The sequence below is a fragment of the Moschus berezovskii genome, chromosome 11, assembly GCF_049115385.1.
Source record: "Moschus berezovskii isolate FMDL1 chromosome 11, NW_MosBer_1.0, whole genome shotgun sequence".
In the NCBI taxonomy this organism is placed as follows: Eukaryota; Metazoa; Chordata; class Mammalia; order Artiodactyla; family Moschidae; genus Moschus; species Moschus berezovskii.
Window position 1 is genome coordinate 61,721,751 of NC_142470.1, and position 20,194 is coordinate 61,741,944.

At 49.3% G+C, this 20,194-nt stretch overlaps 1 protein-coding gene across 1 annotated transcript; it reads left to right on the plus strand.

Annotated features, from left to right (window-relative positions):
• Positions 1-5,164: 5,164 nt before the first annotated feature.
• Positions 5,165-14,818, plus strand: ECRG4 (ECRG4 augurin precursor). Its single transcript, XM_055400370.2, has 4 exons — positions 5,165-5,476; positions 10,204-10,251; positions 12,165-12,322; positions 14,467-14,818. The coding sequence occupies exons 1-4, from the start codon at positions 5,398-5,400 to the stop codon at positions 14,623-14,625; spliced, it is 444 nt and encodes a 147-aa protein (XP_055256345.1). The 5' UTR covers positions 5,165-5,397; the 3' UTR covers positions 14,626-14,818.
• Positions 14,819-20,194: the final 5,376 nt, after the last annotated feature.

Sequence of the window (20,194 nt, forward strand, 5' to 3'; positions counted from 1 at the left end):
TTGTGCCTAACAGGTGTCTACACCCTTGGAGGGGACAGAGGCTTGCCTGTGATGGTACAACGGCTGCTTCTCCATCTCTGTGAATGGAGGATATCATACTGCTATCACCTAATCCAGAATATTTGTATTTGAGCAGAGCATCTTGAAAGTATGCTGCCTTAACAGAAGGAATGAATCCCGGATGTTCACGTGGGGGCTGGAGGGAGCTGGTTTGAATCACATTTTCAATCTACCCATAAGACACTAGGGCTTCCCTGATGGCTCGGTGGTGTAGAATCCACCTGCCAATACAGGAGACACGGAGACGCACGTTCCATCCCTGGATCAGGAACATCCTCTGGCAGGGGAAATGGCAACCCACTCCAGTATTCTTGCCTGGGAAATCTTATCTTCCCGGGATCACAAAGAGTAGGACACAACTGAATGACTAAACACACACACATATAAGGCACTTACGCGGCTGTCTTAAAATTCTGTGCTCAGTAATTCACAGCATCAACAAACAATGAAATGAAATAACAGCAAGAACAAAAGGAAACTGGAAGAGCCCCAGCAGCCTGGGGGAGCTCTGTGGACCATGTGGTGATGATGCTCTAATTGGGCCCCAAACAGACCCTAGCAGTGCTGTCACTGCTGACCCCTGACCACAGGAGCAAGGCCACAGCAAGATCTTGTCCCTTGGGACAATCGCTCTGGGATCAGGGTGTCTCTGTCGAAGGTGACAAGACTATTTTGAGTCATTCTTTAAGGAATGTCACACTGACTGATGGTCCTGTGGGTCCTGTGGCCCCTGCCCCATCTGTGCCCAGTCCCTGGACACCCCACGATGAGGCCTGGTATCCCCAGGACCAGGTGTAAAAGGCTGGGACCCCTCCTGCCTGGAGCAGCTCGCCCCCACGATGATGCCCCCACAATGACACCATCCGTCGCATCCAGGTCATCGAGCCACTGCTCTGGTCTTATACTGAGAATGGGCATGCTCCCTTCTCCACAGGACAAAGGACTTCAGGCAAAGTGCAGGGGGCTTGCTCCACCATGGGCAGCTGGGCTCCACTCCAGCTCAGTGATCTGCTCCAGGCATCTGGAGTCTCCTCAACTTTGGTTAAAATACTGCAAATTTAATGGAGGAAGAGACTGGAAACTGGCCCCATTAAACGTGCAAATCTGTTTTAGTAGCATCATCTCTTTTTCACCAAAGGCCACTTAGGGATCTGAAGCCCATTTCTTCAAGATGTTGACTGTCTTTATACCAGGGCTGCGGATCTCGGTTCACCTTCACTAAGGACCATGTGGCCCGAGGGGTCCTATCACTAACGTCCACGTTTGCCTATGCTCATCTTCACTAAGAACTACGTGGCCTGAGTAGCCCCATCACTAAAGATCACATCCTCCTGAGGGATCCCATCACTAAAGATCATGAATGTCTATGAGGCACCATCATTAAGTTAAGGTCCACGTCCTCCTGAAGGGCCCCATTGCTAAGGACCATGTCTGTCTATGAGGCACCATCATTAAGGTCCATGTCCTCCTGAGGGGCCCCATCACTAAGGACCATGCGGCCTTTGGAGCACCATCACTAAGGACCACATCCTCCTGAGGGGTCCCATCACTAAGGACATGTCCTCCTGAGGGGCCCCATTGCTAAGACCACGTCTGTCTATGAGGCACCATCATTAAGGTCCACATCCTCCTGAGGGGCCCCATCGCTAAGGACCATGTGGCCTTTGGAGCACCATCACTAAGGACCATGTCCACCGGAGGGGTTCCATCATGAAGGACCATGTCCTCCTGAGGGGGTCCTATCACTAAGGTCCACATCCTCCTGAGGGGTCCCATCACTAAAGACCATGTCTGTCTATGAGGCACCATCATTAAGGTCCACGTCCTCCTGAGGGGCCCCATCACTAAGGACCATGTGGCCTTTGGAGCACCATCACTAAGGACCACGTCCTCCTGAGGGGCCCCATTGCTAAAACCACGTCTGTCTGTGGGGTCCTTGGCCCCTCCAGAACCCTGCTCAACGAGCCTTCCCAGGAGCTGAACTGTGCATAATAAGGACTCTGTCCTTCTCAGTATTTTTTTAGGCTGAAAGGAGACTTTCCTGCATTCCCTGCCTTTGGCTTCGGTTAGTTATTTGAAATGGCAAAAGTTATTAAAATTCCAATGTGGGAATTCACTTAATAAACAGGAAGGGAGTTTTGAGGACCCACCACTGAGTATGCAGATTAACCCTGCAGTTGCCAGTCCTGGGGTGTTGGCAGTTTCTACGCTGACCTTGGAGGAGGGTCTGTACTCAGGGGGCTTTCCTTATACTGTTCCTGGGCTGCTATGAGTTTTTGTTATATGTAACACACACTTTCTAAATAGCAAACTTCAAATAGACAGAAACATATGAAATGATCTCATTTATACAAGACCTGTGTAACTACAGATTCACCTCTCAATGGCGACATTTATTCATTCACCAAATATTTATTGGGTGTCAGTTTTACGGGGAAATAAAGAAAACAAACAACTTGAAGAGGTCAAAGAGAAATAAAGCAGAAGGAAGAAACCTTGAGGGGGAAAATAGGCCTGGAGGAACTCAGAGGGCAGTATGCTCCTGGCCCCAAGGGGGAAGCAGGAGAGACTTCCTGGAGAAGGCAGCATCTGAGCTTGCCCTTGAGAAGTGGGGAGGGCAGTGGATTCTTTGACATTCCTTTGACATTCTTTGACATCCTCCCTCTGAGAAATGGCACCTTTGACCCTCCCCAGAATTTCCCCAGGTGGTGGGCTCTGTGACTGCTCCCATCAAGAGAACATGGTGGCACTGACGCAGGTCAGTTTCCAGGCCAAGCCCTTAAGGTGTCAGCTGCTTCCTCTTCTTGTCTTTTGGAACAGCTGATCTTAGAATGCTCTCTCTGGGAGCCCTGAGCCTCCCTGCTGGACCTACCCTAAGGCCCCCATGCTGGACAGGCCACATGTAGGCATGTCAGTGGAGCAGAGGCTGAAGGTGGCAGGTGGGTTTTGGTGGGGCTGGGGACCCAGAAAGCACCCTGAGCAGTGCTTGCATCAGCATCCCCCAGAAAAACAAAGACCCCTGAGCTCCACTCAGGATAAAGTGGATCATAATTCAAAGGAATGTAGCCCAGGAACCTACCTTAACAAGCACCTTGGGACTTTTAGACCCAATCTGAGAAACAGTGGAATGAGGAACAGACCAGCTTCAGCAGAGGGAAGAAGGGGATGGTGGATTTAAGTAAATAGGAAGAAAGGGGCTTTTCTAAGCACTTCATTTTATAAGCAAGTGCAGTTGAACAAGTAAACAAACAGAAAGGAAGGTGGATGTTGGAACAGGCACAGCATCTCCAGCTGGGCACTTGAGCGTGGCAGACCCCAGGAAGGTGGTGGGGGGGGAGAGGGTCCTGCTGCTGACACAGGGCTGTCTTCCTGTGAACGAACATGGGGGATTTCATCACACATCACACCTGAGCCTCTTACTGAAGCATCAGTTATGGCTTCTGGGGCCATCAAAGTCACCTTCCCTCCCCTGCCCTCCTCTACAAGGGAACCTTCTGTGTTTGTGCAGGAGAAAGAGAAAGAGAGAGAGAAAGCCCGGTCAGTGGGACCCAAGCAATCAAAGACCTGGCACTGATGGAAACAGACAAAAGACAGAGAGACAGGAGGATGCAGGGTTCTGTGCGCTGTTATTCATGTTGATAAATGGCACTAATAACATGTAAGGCAGACATGAACATGGGAGCCAAAAACAAGTCACTCCGGAAGACTGTTTGTAGGAATGTCCACTGAGCATCTTGAGAAACAGATATTGATAAGGACTGAACTGAATTAAATTGGATTCAATTGACAGTAATGAATCTGATCCTCTTAATCCTTTTAATCATTAGTGTCTTCCTACCGGTAACCAGGAGTGTTTATTTTGAGGTTGTTGTTTTTTTAAGGAAATGAAAATAAAATACCAATGAAGTGTTTTCAAAAGAGGATCACCTAAGGAACTACCCTGGCAGTCCAGTGGTTAAGACTTTACCTTTCAATGAAGGGGTTGTGGGTTCGATCCCTGGTTGGGGAGCTAAGATTTCACATGCATCCACTCCAAAAAACCCAAAACATAAAACAGGAGCAATACTGTAGCAAATTCAGTAAAGACTTTAAATAATCTTCCCCCCTCAAAACAAGAGGATTGCTTCAAAGTAAACTATTAAGCTACTTGTGGGGGTGAGAAGCTGGGAGGAACATCAGCTCCTGCAGAGCTGGGAAGGTAGCAACATCTCTATTGTGAAGTTATATATTTGATCTGCACACTTTTCTGTATTATGTTGTTGTTTAGTCGTTAATTCCTGTCGGACTCTTTTCTACCCCATGGACTGTAGCCCACCAGGCTCCTCTGTTCATGGGATTTTCCAGACAAGAATACTGGAACCGGTTGCCATTTCCTTCTCCAGGGGATCTTCCCAACCCAGAGATCGAATCCGCGTCTCCTCTGCATTGGCAGGCGGATTCTTTACCTGGTGAGCCATTGGTACAGGTACAGGGTGCGAAGGTGTTAAAGGAGAGGTGGCCGCAGTGTAGATGGCCTAGAGGGGTTAGTTCCCAGAAGCCGCGCTGCCCGCGGGGTCCTCGTGTGTGCACGGGTCCGGGACGGGGGAGGCTGGCTCCAGCTCCCATGGCCTCACGCGGGTGTCGGGTGCCCCTTTAGTATGCGTGGATGGGGCACACGATGGAGACGTGTGAACACTTGCGGAGCTCATTCTCTCCTGATTACTGAAAGGCTAGTCTGTTGGAGTCTCTGGAGCGAGATGTTTTCCTGGAATGCAGCTCTGAGCCCAGAGCGTGGAGACTTAAACAGCACGAAGCACAGAGCTGCCAAAGGCATCTTTAAAGCTGCGACAGAAAGCCAGGACATTCCGAAGGCCTGCGCGGGAGGGAGGGAGCGGACTGGGGGGCCAGGGCGCGCGGTGTGCAGGGGAGGGGACTGTGGTCTGGACGGCCGGTAGCGGCGAGATCCCGAGGCCTGAGCGGGGACCCTCAGAGCACCCAGCCCTTCCCCGCTGGATGCCGCGGCCCCTCCCGGGGCAGTCGGACCTCTCTTGCCCTTCGCCCGCGGTCTTTGGCGGCCCAGGCGCCAGCAGCCCCTAAGCCTTGGAGGAGCCGCGGCCGGAGAGAGGGGCGCGGAGACTTGGCACGGACGCTTGGCCCGCGGCCCGTCGGCACAGCGCCCGCCTGCCGGGTCCCGCCCCGGCCCGGACTCTGGGACCGCCCGCGCGTCCAGTACCCTTGAGCGCGGTTCTCCAGGGCGCAGTCCGCCGGCGCCGGGTCCTCCAGAACAAGCGCCTTCCTTATCCTTCCCGCGCAGTGGCCAAGGCGCGTGCATCTCTCTCCAGCGCATCCGCTGCAACCATGGCCACCTCCTCCGCCCGGCCCGCCTTCCTGGTCATGACCGCACTGGCGCTGCTGCTGCTGCTGTGCGTGGGCCCAGGTAAGGGGGCGATTTCACAGCTCTAACGTCGAGAGGAGGGCGCGGAGACCAAGGCGCCATCTCGAGTCCTGGCAAGGGCCAAGAGTTGAAAGCGTCTTGGGTTCTGCCCTGGCGAGGTGAGAAGTGGCAGAGTTCATGGTCACGGGCAGAGTTCAGGGTCTCAGGTGTCCGCGGCAACCATCGGAAAAGAAGCGGAGGAGCCTTGGACAGAACGTGAGGGGCACGGAGCAGGGGGCCCTGTAGGCAGGTGGCACCCAGAACTCAGAGGAGTCAAAGGGCCTTCATCCCCAGGGTCCCTTCCAGGGGTTCCCTTCCTGGCGCCTCGGCTCAGTTAAGTTCCAGGCCTGCAAATCTGCGCCAGCAGGAGCAGGGCCTCACCTCCTCGCTGGGGAAAAGCTCTGAAAGGAGAAATTCTTCAACTTCTCTGCTTCTTGGAGGCCCTTTTGAATGGGTTGGAAATCCCAGTTCGTTCCCTAGAAAATGCGCGCGTTCACGCACAGGCTGCAGATGAGGTGGGTGGGGTGCAGACCTCTGAACCCTCGGAGCCCACAGAGCCCACCTTAGGGAGGCTTCATCCTGAGCACTATCTTCCCTCTTGCCATCCCTTATGGCTCAGGAGTGGCCTTCTGCAGGCAGGGGTGCCTTTGCAGGTGTGAGGTGGGGTGGTGACCCCAGGTCTCCTGGGAAGGTGCATGGGATGGAAGGTGGGAGGGTGACCTGCTCAAGAACCTGAAACTGAAGTTTCCAACACCACAAAGCAGCCAAGCAAGGTGGATGGAAAGGCAGGACCCCCTTGGTTGCTGAACGTCTGTGTTTTGGGCGGTCAGCACAAGTGGGGAACAGCAAACATGGGCCGGGGAGCAACGGGAGCCCTGGGGGGCATTAGCACAACAGAGGGGCTGGGGTGACTGCTTTTCTAATTTAGGACCACAAGGGGGGCCAGTCAGTCACTCCCCGTCACCTGATTTGTCACCTCCTGCTTGTTCCTCCCATTCTAAGAACCACATCTGAATACAGCAAGTGGATATCAGCTAGAAACCCATTCTTTTCGGGACTTGTATTTTATTTCATTTATACCAAGGCTGCAGTGATAGGAGTTGGTTAAAATATTATGGTCATTGAGCTGGAATGTCAAAGTTTTTATGACACCACATGAAAATCTTTATGGCAAGTCCCCAAGGTGATTTTATGACACCCAAAATCACTTAACGGAGAAAGGGACCATTGCCCTTTCTTGATCAGTTTATCAAGAGCTTCAAAGGGTCATCTTGAAATTCCAAACCCGCTGGGAGATCAAACGCCAGGGAGCTAGACTTGATCAACTCAGGAGGGCATATGAGCACAGCCTGGAAATGGTGACCAGTGGTGTTAGGGTAGAAATCCATGATGCTAGAAGACAAACCCCACAGCGGCTCATTTGTTCTTTATTCCTTTCTTCAAATAAAGTTAGTATGGTGTCCACGTTCATGCATTGATATTTACAGTTCAGTGGGTAGTAACTGGCACCATGGCATTGCTGATATTTATCGTTTTAGGACCTGTTCACCCTTTTCAGTTGTGTAGCTGAATCTGAGGAGGCTCACCTTTCTGGGGTAGGAGTGACACACATTTGCTGGGAGAAATTGCAGCTTCAGTGCAAATGCCACTCAGATGGTAAAGAATCTGTCTGCAATGCGGAAGAGCCGGGTTCAACCGCTGGGTGGGGAAGATTCCCTGGAGGAGAGCATGGCAACCCATTCCAGCATTCTTGCCTGGAGAATTCCACAGACAGAGGAGCCTGGCAGGCTCCAGTCCAAGGGGTCGCAGAGTCAGGCACGACTGAGAGACTAATACTTTTCACTTTTCCAATGTCTGTTTCAATTCATCAGTATTAAAGCGCTCTTACATAATACAGACAGAGGGGTGGTACTTAATTCGGCAGGCTATTCTGAGTCATTGGAGACTCACGCGTATTAAGATACTAAAATACTCTCAGATTTGTGCCCTGTCCATGTTGATAAATGTAGATTCCTTCGCTGGCTCTTGTGGCTGGGAGGGAAGCACAGACTGAAAGTGGTCCCACCCCGTGTAACTAAACCTCCTGTGCAGCAGCCTCCCCAGTGCTGACTCACAACTGATGCTCAGATATCTCTAGCAACTCTGGATGGGAAGCTTCTCTGGTGATTTGCTCCCCGCCTTGGGTGGCTGTCCAGTGCTGGCAGCCTGCTGCCCACCCTAATCTATGGCCCAGTGGGATCTTAGAGCCATTCATTGCTCTGCTCCCAGAAGTTTCTTTCCTCTAGTTAAACATCTATGTGTGTGTTTGTGCGTGTGTGTGTTAGTCACTCAGTCATGTCCAACTTTCTACAGGGCTACAGCCCTGTAGCCCACCAGGCTCCTCTGTCCATGGGATTCTCCAGGCAAGAATACTGGAGTGGGTTGCCTCCTCCAGGGGATCTGCCCAACCCAGGGATCGAACCCGGGTCTCCTGCATTGGCAGGCAGATTCTTTACTGTCTGAACCACCAGGGAAGCCCCAGTTAAACATCAAAATTCCTTTAATTTGTTATCATATCACACACATGGGCCGTTTGTTCCTCTTGGACTTTTTCCTCTTTCTAAAACTTTTTCCTTTTGCCAGAACTCCTGTTTTTCTGTGACCATCCGAAGGTCACAGGTTAGCACCTGAACCAAATAGTAAAGAGGTGGGCTGATCAGAGACAAGCCGAAACAGAGGGAGGACAAGTATTTCCTTTCTGCAAGACGCTCTCCTTTTATTTACACAGCCTAAAATTGTACCTGCTTTTTAAACAACCGCATCTCTGTAGACTGACTGGAAGTGTAGATGATAATTCTGAATTCAGACCACTGCCCACTTAGCCCACTGCCCAGAGACACCAGCCCTCCTCTGAAGACATGAGGGTGGCCCCACTGTGTTCTCGTCTTGCAGTGGGATCCCTAGAGTGCCCCCCAAACCTGGCTCCCTATTCTAAAGGCAGGTGGGAGGCACCCAAATTCAAACACCTGTGGGGGTCTTGAGAGGTAAAGTGCTGTTTACAGACCCCGGGGTCTGCCAAGTGACCTGGGTCTGGAAACATTCGAACACTAAATCTGTAAACATGGGGCACCTGAGAAAACACTCTTGCAGGTCACGTTCAGCGGTGAGCAGCCAATTTGTGACTTTTGGCTACAAATGTGTTCTTTTCCTCCCCAACTACATAATACATTCTTTAAGCAGAGTTTCTTAGTCTTCTTTGGGCCCCACACACTTCTGAAAGTCTGGCCGGAGCTCTGGCTCCTATTCCCAGAAGACCACACCTTTGCAGTTGCAAATTGGTCCACTGCTGGGGAGGGCAGGACCTGCCGAAGGAGGGAATACCACCATCTCAGCATCTCCATCCTTGGGCCAGACTGTGGCTCAAACACCTAAGGACACTCTGCTCTGTCTTTACAAGCCTGGGCTCTCTCCCAGGGCCTCTGGTTCCCCTTCCACAGGTCAAGCCTCATTCCTGTAAGTAGCACTCAGAGACCAGAGGCTTCCACAGTCTTCAAACCAGCTCACGGGCCAGAAGGGACGTTCCATGAGATCAAACTCATCATTTCCTATTAAACGATTGGGCAGGTTATAAACACTTCTAGATCTGAATACAAACCACAGTAAATGGTACAAATGATGCCCGATTGTAAGACAGTCAGGGCAGGTAACAATACAGGGCTGAACTTTGAGAGCACTGAGGCCCGTTCCTTGGCTTGTGGTGGAGAAACCCCACTTCTGCCTTCATCTTCTCGTGACTGCCATCTGTGTGGTGTCACCTCTTCTTGTAAGGACATCAGTCATTGGATTTAGAGCCCAGCCTAAACCCAGCATCATGTTACCTCCAGATCCCTAACTCATTACATCTGCAAAGACCTTATTTTCAAATAAGTTCCCATGCTGAGGTTCTGGGTGGTATGAATCTGGGGGGACACAATTCAGTATCAGTTCAGTTCAGTTCAGTTGCTCAGTCGTATCCGACTCTTTGCTATTCAGTATACCGTACCATGAAAAGTAAAGTCTGCAGGAAGATTCATAAGACAGATAGCTGCCTGAATATTATTTAATAAAAAAATTTTTTATACTAGAATACGGGCTTCCCAGTTGACTCAGTGATAAAGTTTCAGCCTGCCAATGCAGGATTTGAACCAGGGTTCAATCCCTGGGTGGGGAAGATCTCCTGAAAGAAGAAATGGCAACTCCTCACTCCAGTATTCTTGCCTAGAGAATTGCACGGACAGAGGAGCCTGGTAGGCTACAGTCCATGGGGTCACAAAGAGTTGGACATGACTGAACCACTGAGCATGCACGTATACACAGCCAGTTAACAATGTTGTGATAGTTTCAGGTGAACAACAGAGGGACTAAGCCATGTGTGCAATACACATGTATCTCTTCTCCCCCTAACTCCTGGTAACTGCCTGAATACTATGATAGAAGGGCTCAAAGGACAACATTACTTTTCCTAGAGAATAGTTCAGATGGTCTCCAGTAGCTCAAAGTGTCCTGCTCAGCCATAGTCCCATCACCAGTTTGAGCAACGGGCAGCCTGAAGGGCTTTTTCTACACAACAGGAAATGCAGCAAGCACTGGATACCAAGTTGCCAAAGCAGGATAGGGGCATGAAGTGAGTTTATTCCAATGTGGATTTTTGCATGTGAGAAATTTAAGGGTGCAGTACAACCCTGAAATGATTTCTGTCTTCATTCCTTTAGGCGGCATAAGTGGAAACAAACTCAAGTTGCTGCTTCGGAAACGAGAAGGTAAATACAGCCTGCATGGATAAGGGGGCATTCTTCACCGGGTTGCAGGGAAACGGGGATGTTGATGTGTTCACTGGAGGCTTGTGTTTGGAAAATGGAAAGTGTTTACTCCTTAAAAGGTTAGCAGATAGAAGGGGTGGTTCTGTGGGGATGTGGTGCGGTATTTCATCAGATAAATATTATTGCCAGTTAATGCTTCTCTGAAAGCTGTCAGTGTAGATTCAGAAATAAAAGAAACAGAGCAGCAGTGTTCAGTGAAGGCTGTTTTAGAACCCTGATGCCCTTTACAGCATGTGTCCGAGTCTAGAGCACACACAGCCTTAGTCCCGGGGGCAGCACAGAGCGGGCTGTGGGCGTCCTCCATACCCAAGTGGCCCTTGGGAGAGGGTTAACCGGAAAGACCCTTGTGTTGCTGACACCTGTTGTGAAAAACATGCCTCAGGTAGTGGTGGTAGCACATGAACAGCCTGGGAGCCATGCAGGTGAGTCCTGGGCCCCTGTAATGGGTTCCATCCTCCTGTGGTCCTGTGAACACCATTCTCCCTTGGAACATGCATCTTCACCTGGAAAACAGGACTTTATCCGTCTCTTAGAATGAAGACTAAATTTCTGAGGTGAACTTTTAACCACTTATTCTTTTCCCTGAGTTAATGGGGCTCCAGGAGGTTGAATTTGAAGTCTGTTCCCCGCTGTGGGGCCCCGGTGCTTATGCAGCTACTTCCCAGGGGGTCTGCAGTGCCCCCTCCACCTGACACACACCTGCTGAGCACATGCAGCCCCTCTCGGTATGGAGAGGGACTCCCAGCATCTCCCCAGCTCTTCCAGCCGCTCCCGAGGCCCTCATTCACCCCTGACCTCCCAGGCCCCTCAGACGGCCCCTCCCTGGGCTGGGCAGCCATCTCCCAGGGATACCAGGGCTGATGGGAGTTCTGGCAGGGCCACCTGTGGAAGGGATACCAGAGAGAAAGTGACCGAGAAAATCAGGACTCCTCTCTACACCCTCAGCATTTATCCAGCTCAAGTCAAGAAACACATATTGAGCATCTACTGTGTACAAAACTGTGACAGGCCCAGAATGAAATGTCCAAACAAGCAGGTGAGAATACAAACGTGCTGATATGTACCCACGTGAGCAAGGACACAAGGGCACTTGACTTCCTTTTCTTGGGCGATCTCCATGCCAACCTCAAGGCAAAGACCGTCCATCCAGTGTCACAGATGAGGGGACAGGGGCTCAGAGCTGGTTAGCATGGCCAGCCCAGGACCCAGAGCTTCCCTGAGAGTATCTGCAGGAGTGGGGCCCATTGAGCCCTGAGTCCATGACAGAAGGCATTCAGGGAAGCCGTGGGAAAGCAAGGGTCACCCCGTTAAGAGGTGGTCCAATCATCAGTGGTCACACAGTGGGACCCCAGGTGGCACCGCTTGTCCCCGCAACCCCTGCTGTACTCACCTGGCTGGCCTGCCCAGGGCTCCCTTGTTCCAGCTCTCTCCCCTGGACTCCTAAGCAGGCCCAGAGGGCTCTTGTTTACTTGGACAGTGAACACCCACTGGGCAGCACTAGATACACCATGGTTTCCTGACAGCAGAGCCCACAAGGAATCACCAACCCCTATCCAGGGCTGGACCTGGGTCTGGGTGTGGCCAGGGGCTGCAGAAGAGGAGCTGAATTTGGTTCCTGCCCCAACCCCAGGCCTGTGATATGGCAGTGCCCAGAGGGCAGGGCTGGCTACCCCAGAGCCCAGGGTGGGACCCAGTGAGGGAGGCCGCACTGTACCCGTGTCCTGCAGGAAGGATATGCCAGACAGAGCATCTCCTGCCAGGCAGGGTGGGAGGGGATGTGGAAGAGGGATTCACCCCAGTGAGGAAAGAAATCATCTTTGTACTTGGTGGTGGGGGGGAACCCCTCGTTTCAGCCCCTGCTCCCTCTACGACCCCGGTGGCTGTCCAGGAGAGCAGAGCCAAGGAGTTCCTGAGCAGCCTTCGGAGGCCCAAGCGGCAGCTGTGGGACCGCTCGAGGCCAGAGGTGCAGCAGTGGTACCAGCACTTCCTGTACCTGGGCTTCGACGAGGCGGTGGGTGTGGCTTCCTCGGCAGGAGGGGTGGGGCCTGGGAGACTGGGGGCGGGGCTGTGCAGAGGCCTGGCTTCCCCTGGTGGGGATGGGGCCGGGCAGAGGCCTGGATCCCGGGGTGGGTGGAACAGAGGGCTGGCTTCCTACAGGGCAGAGTGGAGGTGAGGGGCAGAAGCCTGGATCTTCCTGAGGGAATGGGGGTTGGGGGACAGAAGCCTGGATTCCCATGGGGGTTGGGAGTGGAGTGGGGGAAAGGAGGCTGGCTTCCTACAGGGCAGGGTTGGGGGTCAGAGGCCTGGATCCTGCGGGGGTGGGTGGGACAGAGGACTGGCTTCCTACAGGGCAGGGTTGAGGGGCAGAGCCCTGGCTCTCCCTGGGGGGATGAGGGTTGCGGGGGTGGGGGAGAGGCTTGGATTCCCACCAAATGGTGGGAGGGCATGCAGGGAAATGGGCAGAGAATGAAGTTCTGTTATTTGCTTTGAAGTCAGAGCCAGAGCTGCCAGGCACTGGACCACGTGACTGTCAGGTGTAAGGGTGTTGGCTGGAATTTTCCATCCCGCTGTGCCCAGTGGGATCCCTCCCATCAGGGTTTGGTAGCAGAATTCCAGAGACTTCCCCGTCCAGAGAGGCTGGGACTGAGATTCAGGGAGAGTCTGAGTTTCCTAGGAACCCTCTGCCCATATCTGTATGGTTTTATCAAAGTGTGAGTAAATGTGAGGATCCAGTAAGGTTCTAACATATGCACAGATGGGACTAGAAAGACATGTATGCATACACCAGTAGGGATTGGCAGTGAAAATAGCCCCTTTCTCTTTGTCTCCCTCCCCCCATGCTTTTTTAAAATGTGAGTCTGCATTATTTCTGTATTTATAAAATATTTTTAAAGTTTTTTGAAAAAATAATATTTTAAGGCAAAACCTCAAACAAGATTATAAAATGAGGAAAACCAAAGAATGGGGCTACTACACTATGTGACAAACTGCAGTATTGTGAGTCAAGCAAGCCATCTTCTTTTGAAAGCAGAGACTGGTGGGGGGCGCTGAGGTCGGTGGAGGTCAGAGCCCCAGGCCAAGCAGATGGAGAGGGTGGAACTGTGCATACATAGTCAGTGTTCGTGGCCTGAGTCAGCGTACCAGACCTGTTTGAGCATCACTACAGGTGCGAGAGAGTCACCACCAGACACACCCTGAGGCTGCCGTGTGATTCTATTCACCATCATTCACTAAGCCCATAGCCTGTGCAGCAGCCCAGGCAGGACTGGCGGTCAGCGTCTGCCACACTAGACACCCAGGCCCAGGTGTTACTGCATTGGGCAGATGTCCGCTTTCTTTACCAAAAAAGAGAAGAATGCTGAAGTCTGGGGTATATTCAGAACTCACACGTAGAGGTTCAAGGGAAGGGGTGTATATGCCTTTGGGGACTAGGCTTTCAGCAGTGCTCTCCTGCTGGTTAGAACTCACCTCTGGTCCAGGGATGCTGTAGCCAGGAGTAATTTTTTTTTAAGTACTATTTATTATTTTTTATTGAAGTGCAGTTGAGAAATACTCTTTTACTGAAGTATGCCTGAAAGTCCCTTGAACTGCAAGATCAAACCAGTCCATCCTAAAGGAAATCAACCCAGAATATTCATTGGAAGGACTGATGCTGAAGCTGGAGCGCCAGTACTTCGGCCACCTGATGACTCACTGGAAAAGACCCTGCTGCTGGGCAAGATTGAGGGCAGGAGGAGAAGGGGGGAACAGAGGACGAGATGGTTAGACAGCATCACAACTCAACGGACATGAATTTGCGCAAGCTCCAGGAGATAGCGAAGGTCAGGAAAGGCATGGCGTGCTACAGTTCACGGGATCACCAGGAGTCGGACATGACCTAGTGACTGAACAACAACAGCAGTTCATTTACAATGTTGTGTTAGTTTCAGGTGCACACACACATATATATGTCCTTTTCCGGGTTCTTTTCCCTTGTAGTCACGGCAGGACATTGACTGTAGCCCCTTCTTGTGCTGTACAGTAGGGCCTTGTTGCAGGAGCTATTCTATTAGGGGTCATTCATTGCTGAAGGAAAACACCAGAGAAACACCACCAGTAAGACGTGCTCCGGGATGTGGCACCCTTAATCCCATCCTTTCTCACCCTCTTCTCCAGAAATTTGAGGATGACATCAGCTATTGGCTGAACAGAAATCGGAATGGGCATGACTACGACGATTACTACCAGCGCCACTACGATGAGGACGCGGCCATCGGCCCCCGGAGCGTCCACAGCTTCCGGCACGGCGCCAGTGTGAATTACGACGACTACTGACCACCCCTTCAGGCAGGTTCAGGCCGTGGGCTCTGCACAGCACTCTGCACAGGGCTGTGTCTGCCGTGTCTGGTCTTGGCCCATCTTCCCTACTCGCTTTCTATGGCCAGAAAGGAAGCATTAACACAGAGAATATAAAGGCCTTTCGAGAGTCCATGCAAGTTCCTAACACTTCATTCCATTTAAAACTAGAAATAAAAGCATTTTGTTTAAAAGTCTGAGTTCATTTCAATGAAACTTTAAGCTGGCGAGAATTTTCCTTCCCTGGATGTTTCTCAACCTCTCAGAGGCACCAAGTGTGACCCCTGCAAGAGTCCCTACCATCCCAAGCCATGGGACAGAGCAGGGGTCTTCAGTGTGTTAGAATTCAGTCCACAGTAAATGCAAACAAGCAAGCAAAACCCAGCAAGAAAATTTATTGGAAATTATTTAAGATCACAGAACACAGTTAAGAGGATCTAATCATTGATGTGATTTTGCAAGTTTGATTGCTCTTCCATGGCCCGAGCGAGAGCTGGACCCGTTTAATATTATTAGGCAGGAAAAATGGGTAATAGAAAAACCACTAAAGTTCAGTTGATTTCAGAGCTTCACTTACCTTAAGAAATTAAACCTTGTCTAATGAATCCAACGTTTAAGAATATACTTCGCATCATGTTTGGAAAAGTGGTGGGGGGTGAAGGGAGGGGAGGCAGATGGGGAGGTAATACCTGCAGAGGGGAGGGGCCCTCAGCATGGCTCTTGTTCTCCCAGACCTTTTGACAGCCTGCTGGAAGCTTTCTCACAAAACTGCTGTGTGATTTGCACATAATCTCTGAGACACCCCGATATTCACAGGCTGCAGGTAATGAAGCCCTAGGCTTGGTGGTGGATCCTGGCTTCAGGAGAGCAGTGTTTATGGACAATCCTTTGGAATCCCTACAACTTTTAAAAATTTGTGGTGAAACACACACAACATAAAATCCCCCGTTTTGAGCATTTTTTGGTGCACAGTTCAGGGACATTAAGTTCATTCATGTTGTTGTGCAACTGTCACCAGTCTCCACCTGCAGAGCCATCTCATCTTCCCAAACAGAAACTCTGTCCATGAAACCATAAGTCCCCAGCCCTGCCCCACCTTCTTTCTATTTGCGTGGATTTGACTCCTCTAGGGACCTCCTGTCGGAGAAGGCAATGGCAACCCACTCCAGTGTTCTTGCCTGGAGAATTCCAGGAATGGGGGAGCCTGGTGGGCTGCCGTCTATTGGGTCGCATAGAGTCGGACACGACTGAAGTGACTTAGCAGCAGCAGCAGCAGCAGGGACCTCCTGTAAGTGGAATCATACAGTATTCGTCTTTTGTTACTGACTCAATATTTCACTGAGCCTTATGTGCTCAAGCTTCATCCCCCTTGTAGCATGCTGCGTTTCTTCCCCTTTTAAGGCTGAGGAATATTCTATTTTGTGTGCAGACCACTCTTTGTTTATCTACCAACAGACACTGGGTTCCTTCCACCTCCCCGCTGGTGTGACTAATGTTGTGAACACAGTCTGCAAATACCCCACTTTCAGTTCTTTGGGGCACATACCCAGAAGTAGAATTATTGGATCATAAAGTAATTTGTTTTGTTTTTTGAGGAACCACTATTTGTTTTCCACATCAGCTGTACTATTTTATATTTTAATAACATAAAGTTGTAATTTGCTGTTCAGTCGCTCAGTCATGTCCGATTCTTTGCGACCCCATGGACTGCAGCATGCCAGGCTTCCCTGTCCATCACCAACTCCCAGAGCTTGCTAAAACTCATGTCCACTGAGTTGGTGATGCTGTCCAACCATCTCATCCTCTGTCATATCCCTCTCCTCTTGCCTTCAATCTTTCCCAGCATTAGGATCTTTTCTAATGAATCGGCTCTTCGTATCAGGTGGCCGAACTATTGGAGCTTCAGCATCAGTTCTTCCAATGAATATTCAGGACTGATTTCCTTTAGGATTGACTAGTTTGATCTCCTTGCAGTCCAAGGGACGCTCAAGAGCCTTCTCCAATACCACAATGCAAAAGCATCAGTTCTTCGGCACTCAGCTTTCTTTATAGTCCAACTCTCACATCCATATATGACTGATGAAAAAACCATAGCTTTGACTAGACCAACCTTTGTTAGCAAAGTAATGTCTCTGCTATTTACCATCAGGGAAGGCCAAGAGTTGTAATAGGAAAGAGCTTTTGTATTCTGTAAAAGTTAGTCACTGAAGGGATATTGCCTTTAAGCCTATATTATACATAATGGCCCATCTTGGGCACCCCTGCCTCCCAGATAATGAGCATGAAGCTAAAATATCTTTGTTTACCTCCCAGGAAACCTCCTGATTAGGCCCACCTGTGAGTGTCTATGCTGCTACTGCTAAGTCACTTCAGTTGTGTCCGACTCTGTGTGACCCCATAGACAGAAGCCCACCAGGCTCCCCCATCCCTGGGATTCTCCAGGCAAGAACACTGGAGTGGGTTGCCATTTCCTTCTCCGTGAGTGTCTATAGGAAGATGAAATTCACATGCCACCTCCAGAGGCTGCTGGTGGGGGGATGGGGAGGTGGAACAGGAAATGCGTCGCTGTAGTCCCTCCCGCTTAGTATAAAAGGAGCCTGACTCTAACTCAGGCAAGATGGTTCTCTGGTGGCATAACTCCATCATCTCCTGCGTCTGCTGGCTTTCTGGATAAAGTCACTGTTCTTTGCCCCAGCAAGTTGTCTCTTGACTTATTGGCCTGTCCTGTGGGTACGAGATTGGACTCCATAATAGAGTTACATTCAGACTTTTGCTTCTGTTTCTTAACCACTATGGTGCTGCTCAAACCCCAGTGCAGTGTTGGGGGGCGCTGGGCAGTGATGGAGAGCATGTCTTAGTTTCGTTTCTAATCTTAAATGTTGCTGTGCTTCTCCATAAATTATGTTTGCTGGTGTTTTTGGTAGATGACTTTTCTCAAGAAAGTTATATTCTTTTAAAAATATGCTAAGAAGATTTTAAAATGTCATATGGATGCTGAATCCTAGATTATCTGTTGATAAATCATCCTTTTAAATCTGTTAATTAACAATTAAATTAATAAAATTCTAATATTAAGCAATTGATTGTGACCCCATGGACTGTAGCTGGCCAGTCTCCTCTGTCCATGGGATTCTCCAGGCAAGAATACTGAAATGGGTTGCCATTCCCTTCTCCAGGGAATCTTCCCGACCCTGGGATCAAACTCAGGTCTCCTGCATTGCAGGCAGATTCTTTACTGTCTGAGTCATCAGTGAAGTGGAATAAAACTAACTCGATCATGATTTTTTTCATTGTTGGATCTGGTTGGATAATATTAGTTCAGAATTTTTGCATCCGCGTCCATAAGGAAGATTGGCCTGTAGTTTTGTTTCTGGTTCTGTTGTGGTCAGTTTGGGTGTCTGGCTTATGCTGGATTCCTAAAATGAATTATTTTCTGATATTTCTCCATATAAGAATGAAATTCTCTGTCCTGAATGGGAGCATTCTGATAAAGCCATTTGGATAGAGTGTTTTCTTCATGGTATTAATAATTTTTTTGTCTATTTGAATGCATTTATTTTACAGGTAAAGGATTATTTTAACTTTGTTTTTCTCCTTGAATTTGTTTTGCAAAATTCTATCTCTCTAGGTAGTCATTGATTATATGAAAGTTTTGAAGTGTGTTGAGAATTGCTCTTAATATCCTTTAATCTTTATTTTTCTGTAGCATCTGTGGTTTTTTTTCATTCCATTTGTGCCTTTAAAAAATGTTTTCAAACATTTGTGCCTTTTTTTTTAATGAATCTTTTCAAACATTCAGTTTTTGCCTTGTTGATGTGCTCTTTTGTATGCTTCTCTATGTCACAAATTTATGTTCAATTAATTTCCTTTCTTCTGCATCTGTGGGTCTTTGATTTAGCTCAGTTTTGAAGCTTATTTTTTTCCAAAGGCAAATACTTACTATTCTAAGTTTCCTCTTCAAGAACTGTTTTCCATGAGTTTGATATGAAAAGCTAGATGATGAAATCACCTAATTTCAATTATAATTTCTCCTTTGACCCATGAGTTGATTGCAAGTGTTATTAAATTTCCAAGTGAATGAATTTTTCTAATTATCTTATTGGCTTTGTTTTCTTACTTAATTGCAGTGTGTGTGTGTTTAATATAGTCAGATCCTAATTCTTTGAAGTATACCAAGGCCAGCTTTACATCTGAGCGTGTGCCACCCCAGCAAGGGTTCCCGTGTGCCTGGAAGGAATATGTGTTTCCCAGACATCAAATGCAGTCAAGTCCATTAGCTCAAGCCCGATTGTGACATTGTTCACATACTCTGTTTTCTTACTAATTTATTTTGGTCCATTTGATCTACTGATTCTGATAGGTGTGTTGAAATCCAGCGATGGATTTGACTAGTTTTTTGTTTAATTTCTGTCAATCTGGCTTCATAGAAAGCTATGGTCTTCCCAGGTGGTTGTAGTGGTAAAGAACCCACCTGCCAATGCAGGGTTCGTAAGAGATGCAGGTTTGATTCCTGGGTCTGGAAGATCCCTTGGAGGGAGGGCATGGCGACCTACTCCAGTATTCTTGCCTGGAGAATCCCATGGACAGAGGAGCCTGGTGGGCTACAGTCCATAGAGTCACAAAGAGTTGGACACGAATGAAATGACTTAACATGTATACACATATTCACACGAGACATGATACATTTTTCCAGTGAATGGAGTCACTTATTTTTATGCATCACATTGCCTTATTGCCGGGAGCCAGCGAGGGAAATCCTACCCGTGGCAAAGGTCAATTGGGGAAGAGGCCTGACGGGCAAAGGCTAATCAGGACTCGAGGAACCCCCTGGACTTACCTGAGCATCTACCCCAAAGAAAACCGGAGTCTGACTGCCCTACTATCTTACGCCTCTTACCAAGTCCTCTAATACTTATGGGGGCTTCCCCCCAATCACCTTTCTCTGAAAACATTAATTCAGAGCTGTAATTAAAAAGTTCTCCTTGGCTTAATAGGAGTGTTCCAATCCAAGCCCTTCTGATAGCTTTCTAACTTGCATGACAAGTTTGTCCGGGCTCTTACAACTATAAATGTGACTGTTTACAGCCTCCCAGCCATGCAAGGACAGAAAGCCTAATATTCTAAAATACAGGAATTTGTTGAAGAAGTTAAAATCATTAGAATAGTACTAAAAAAGATTTCATTGTTGAATCAATGCTTGCTGCAAAGTTTATCTATTGTATCCTTGGAAATATATTAATCACATATAGAGAATATAAGTAGTAGCCTTTGATTTAACCACATCAGATCTTCAGTTCAGTTCAGTTCAGTCGCTCAGTCGTGTCCGACTCTCCGCGACCCCATGAATCACAGCACGCCAGGCCTCCCTGTCCATCACCAACTCCCGGAGTACACTCAAACTCATGTCCACAGAGTCGGTGATGCCATCCAGCCATCTCATTCTCCATCGTCCCCTTCTCCTCCCGCCCCCAACCTTTCCCAGCATCAGAGTCTTTTCCAGTGAGTCAACTCGTCGCACGAGGTGGCCAAAGTATTGGAGTTTCAGCTT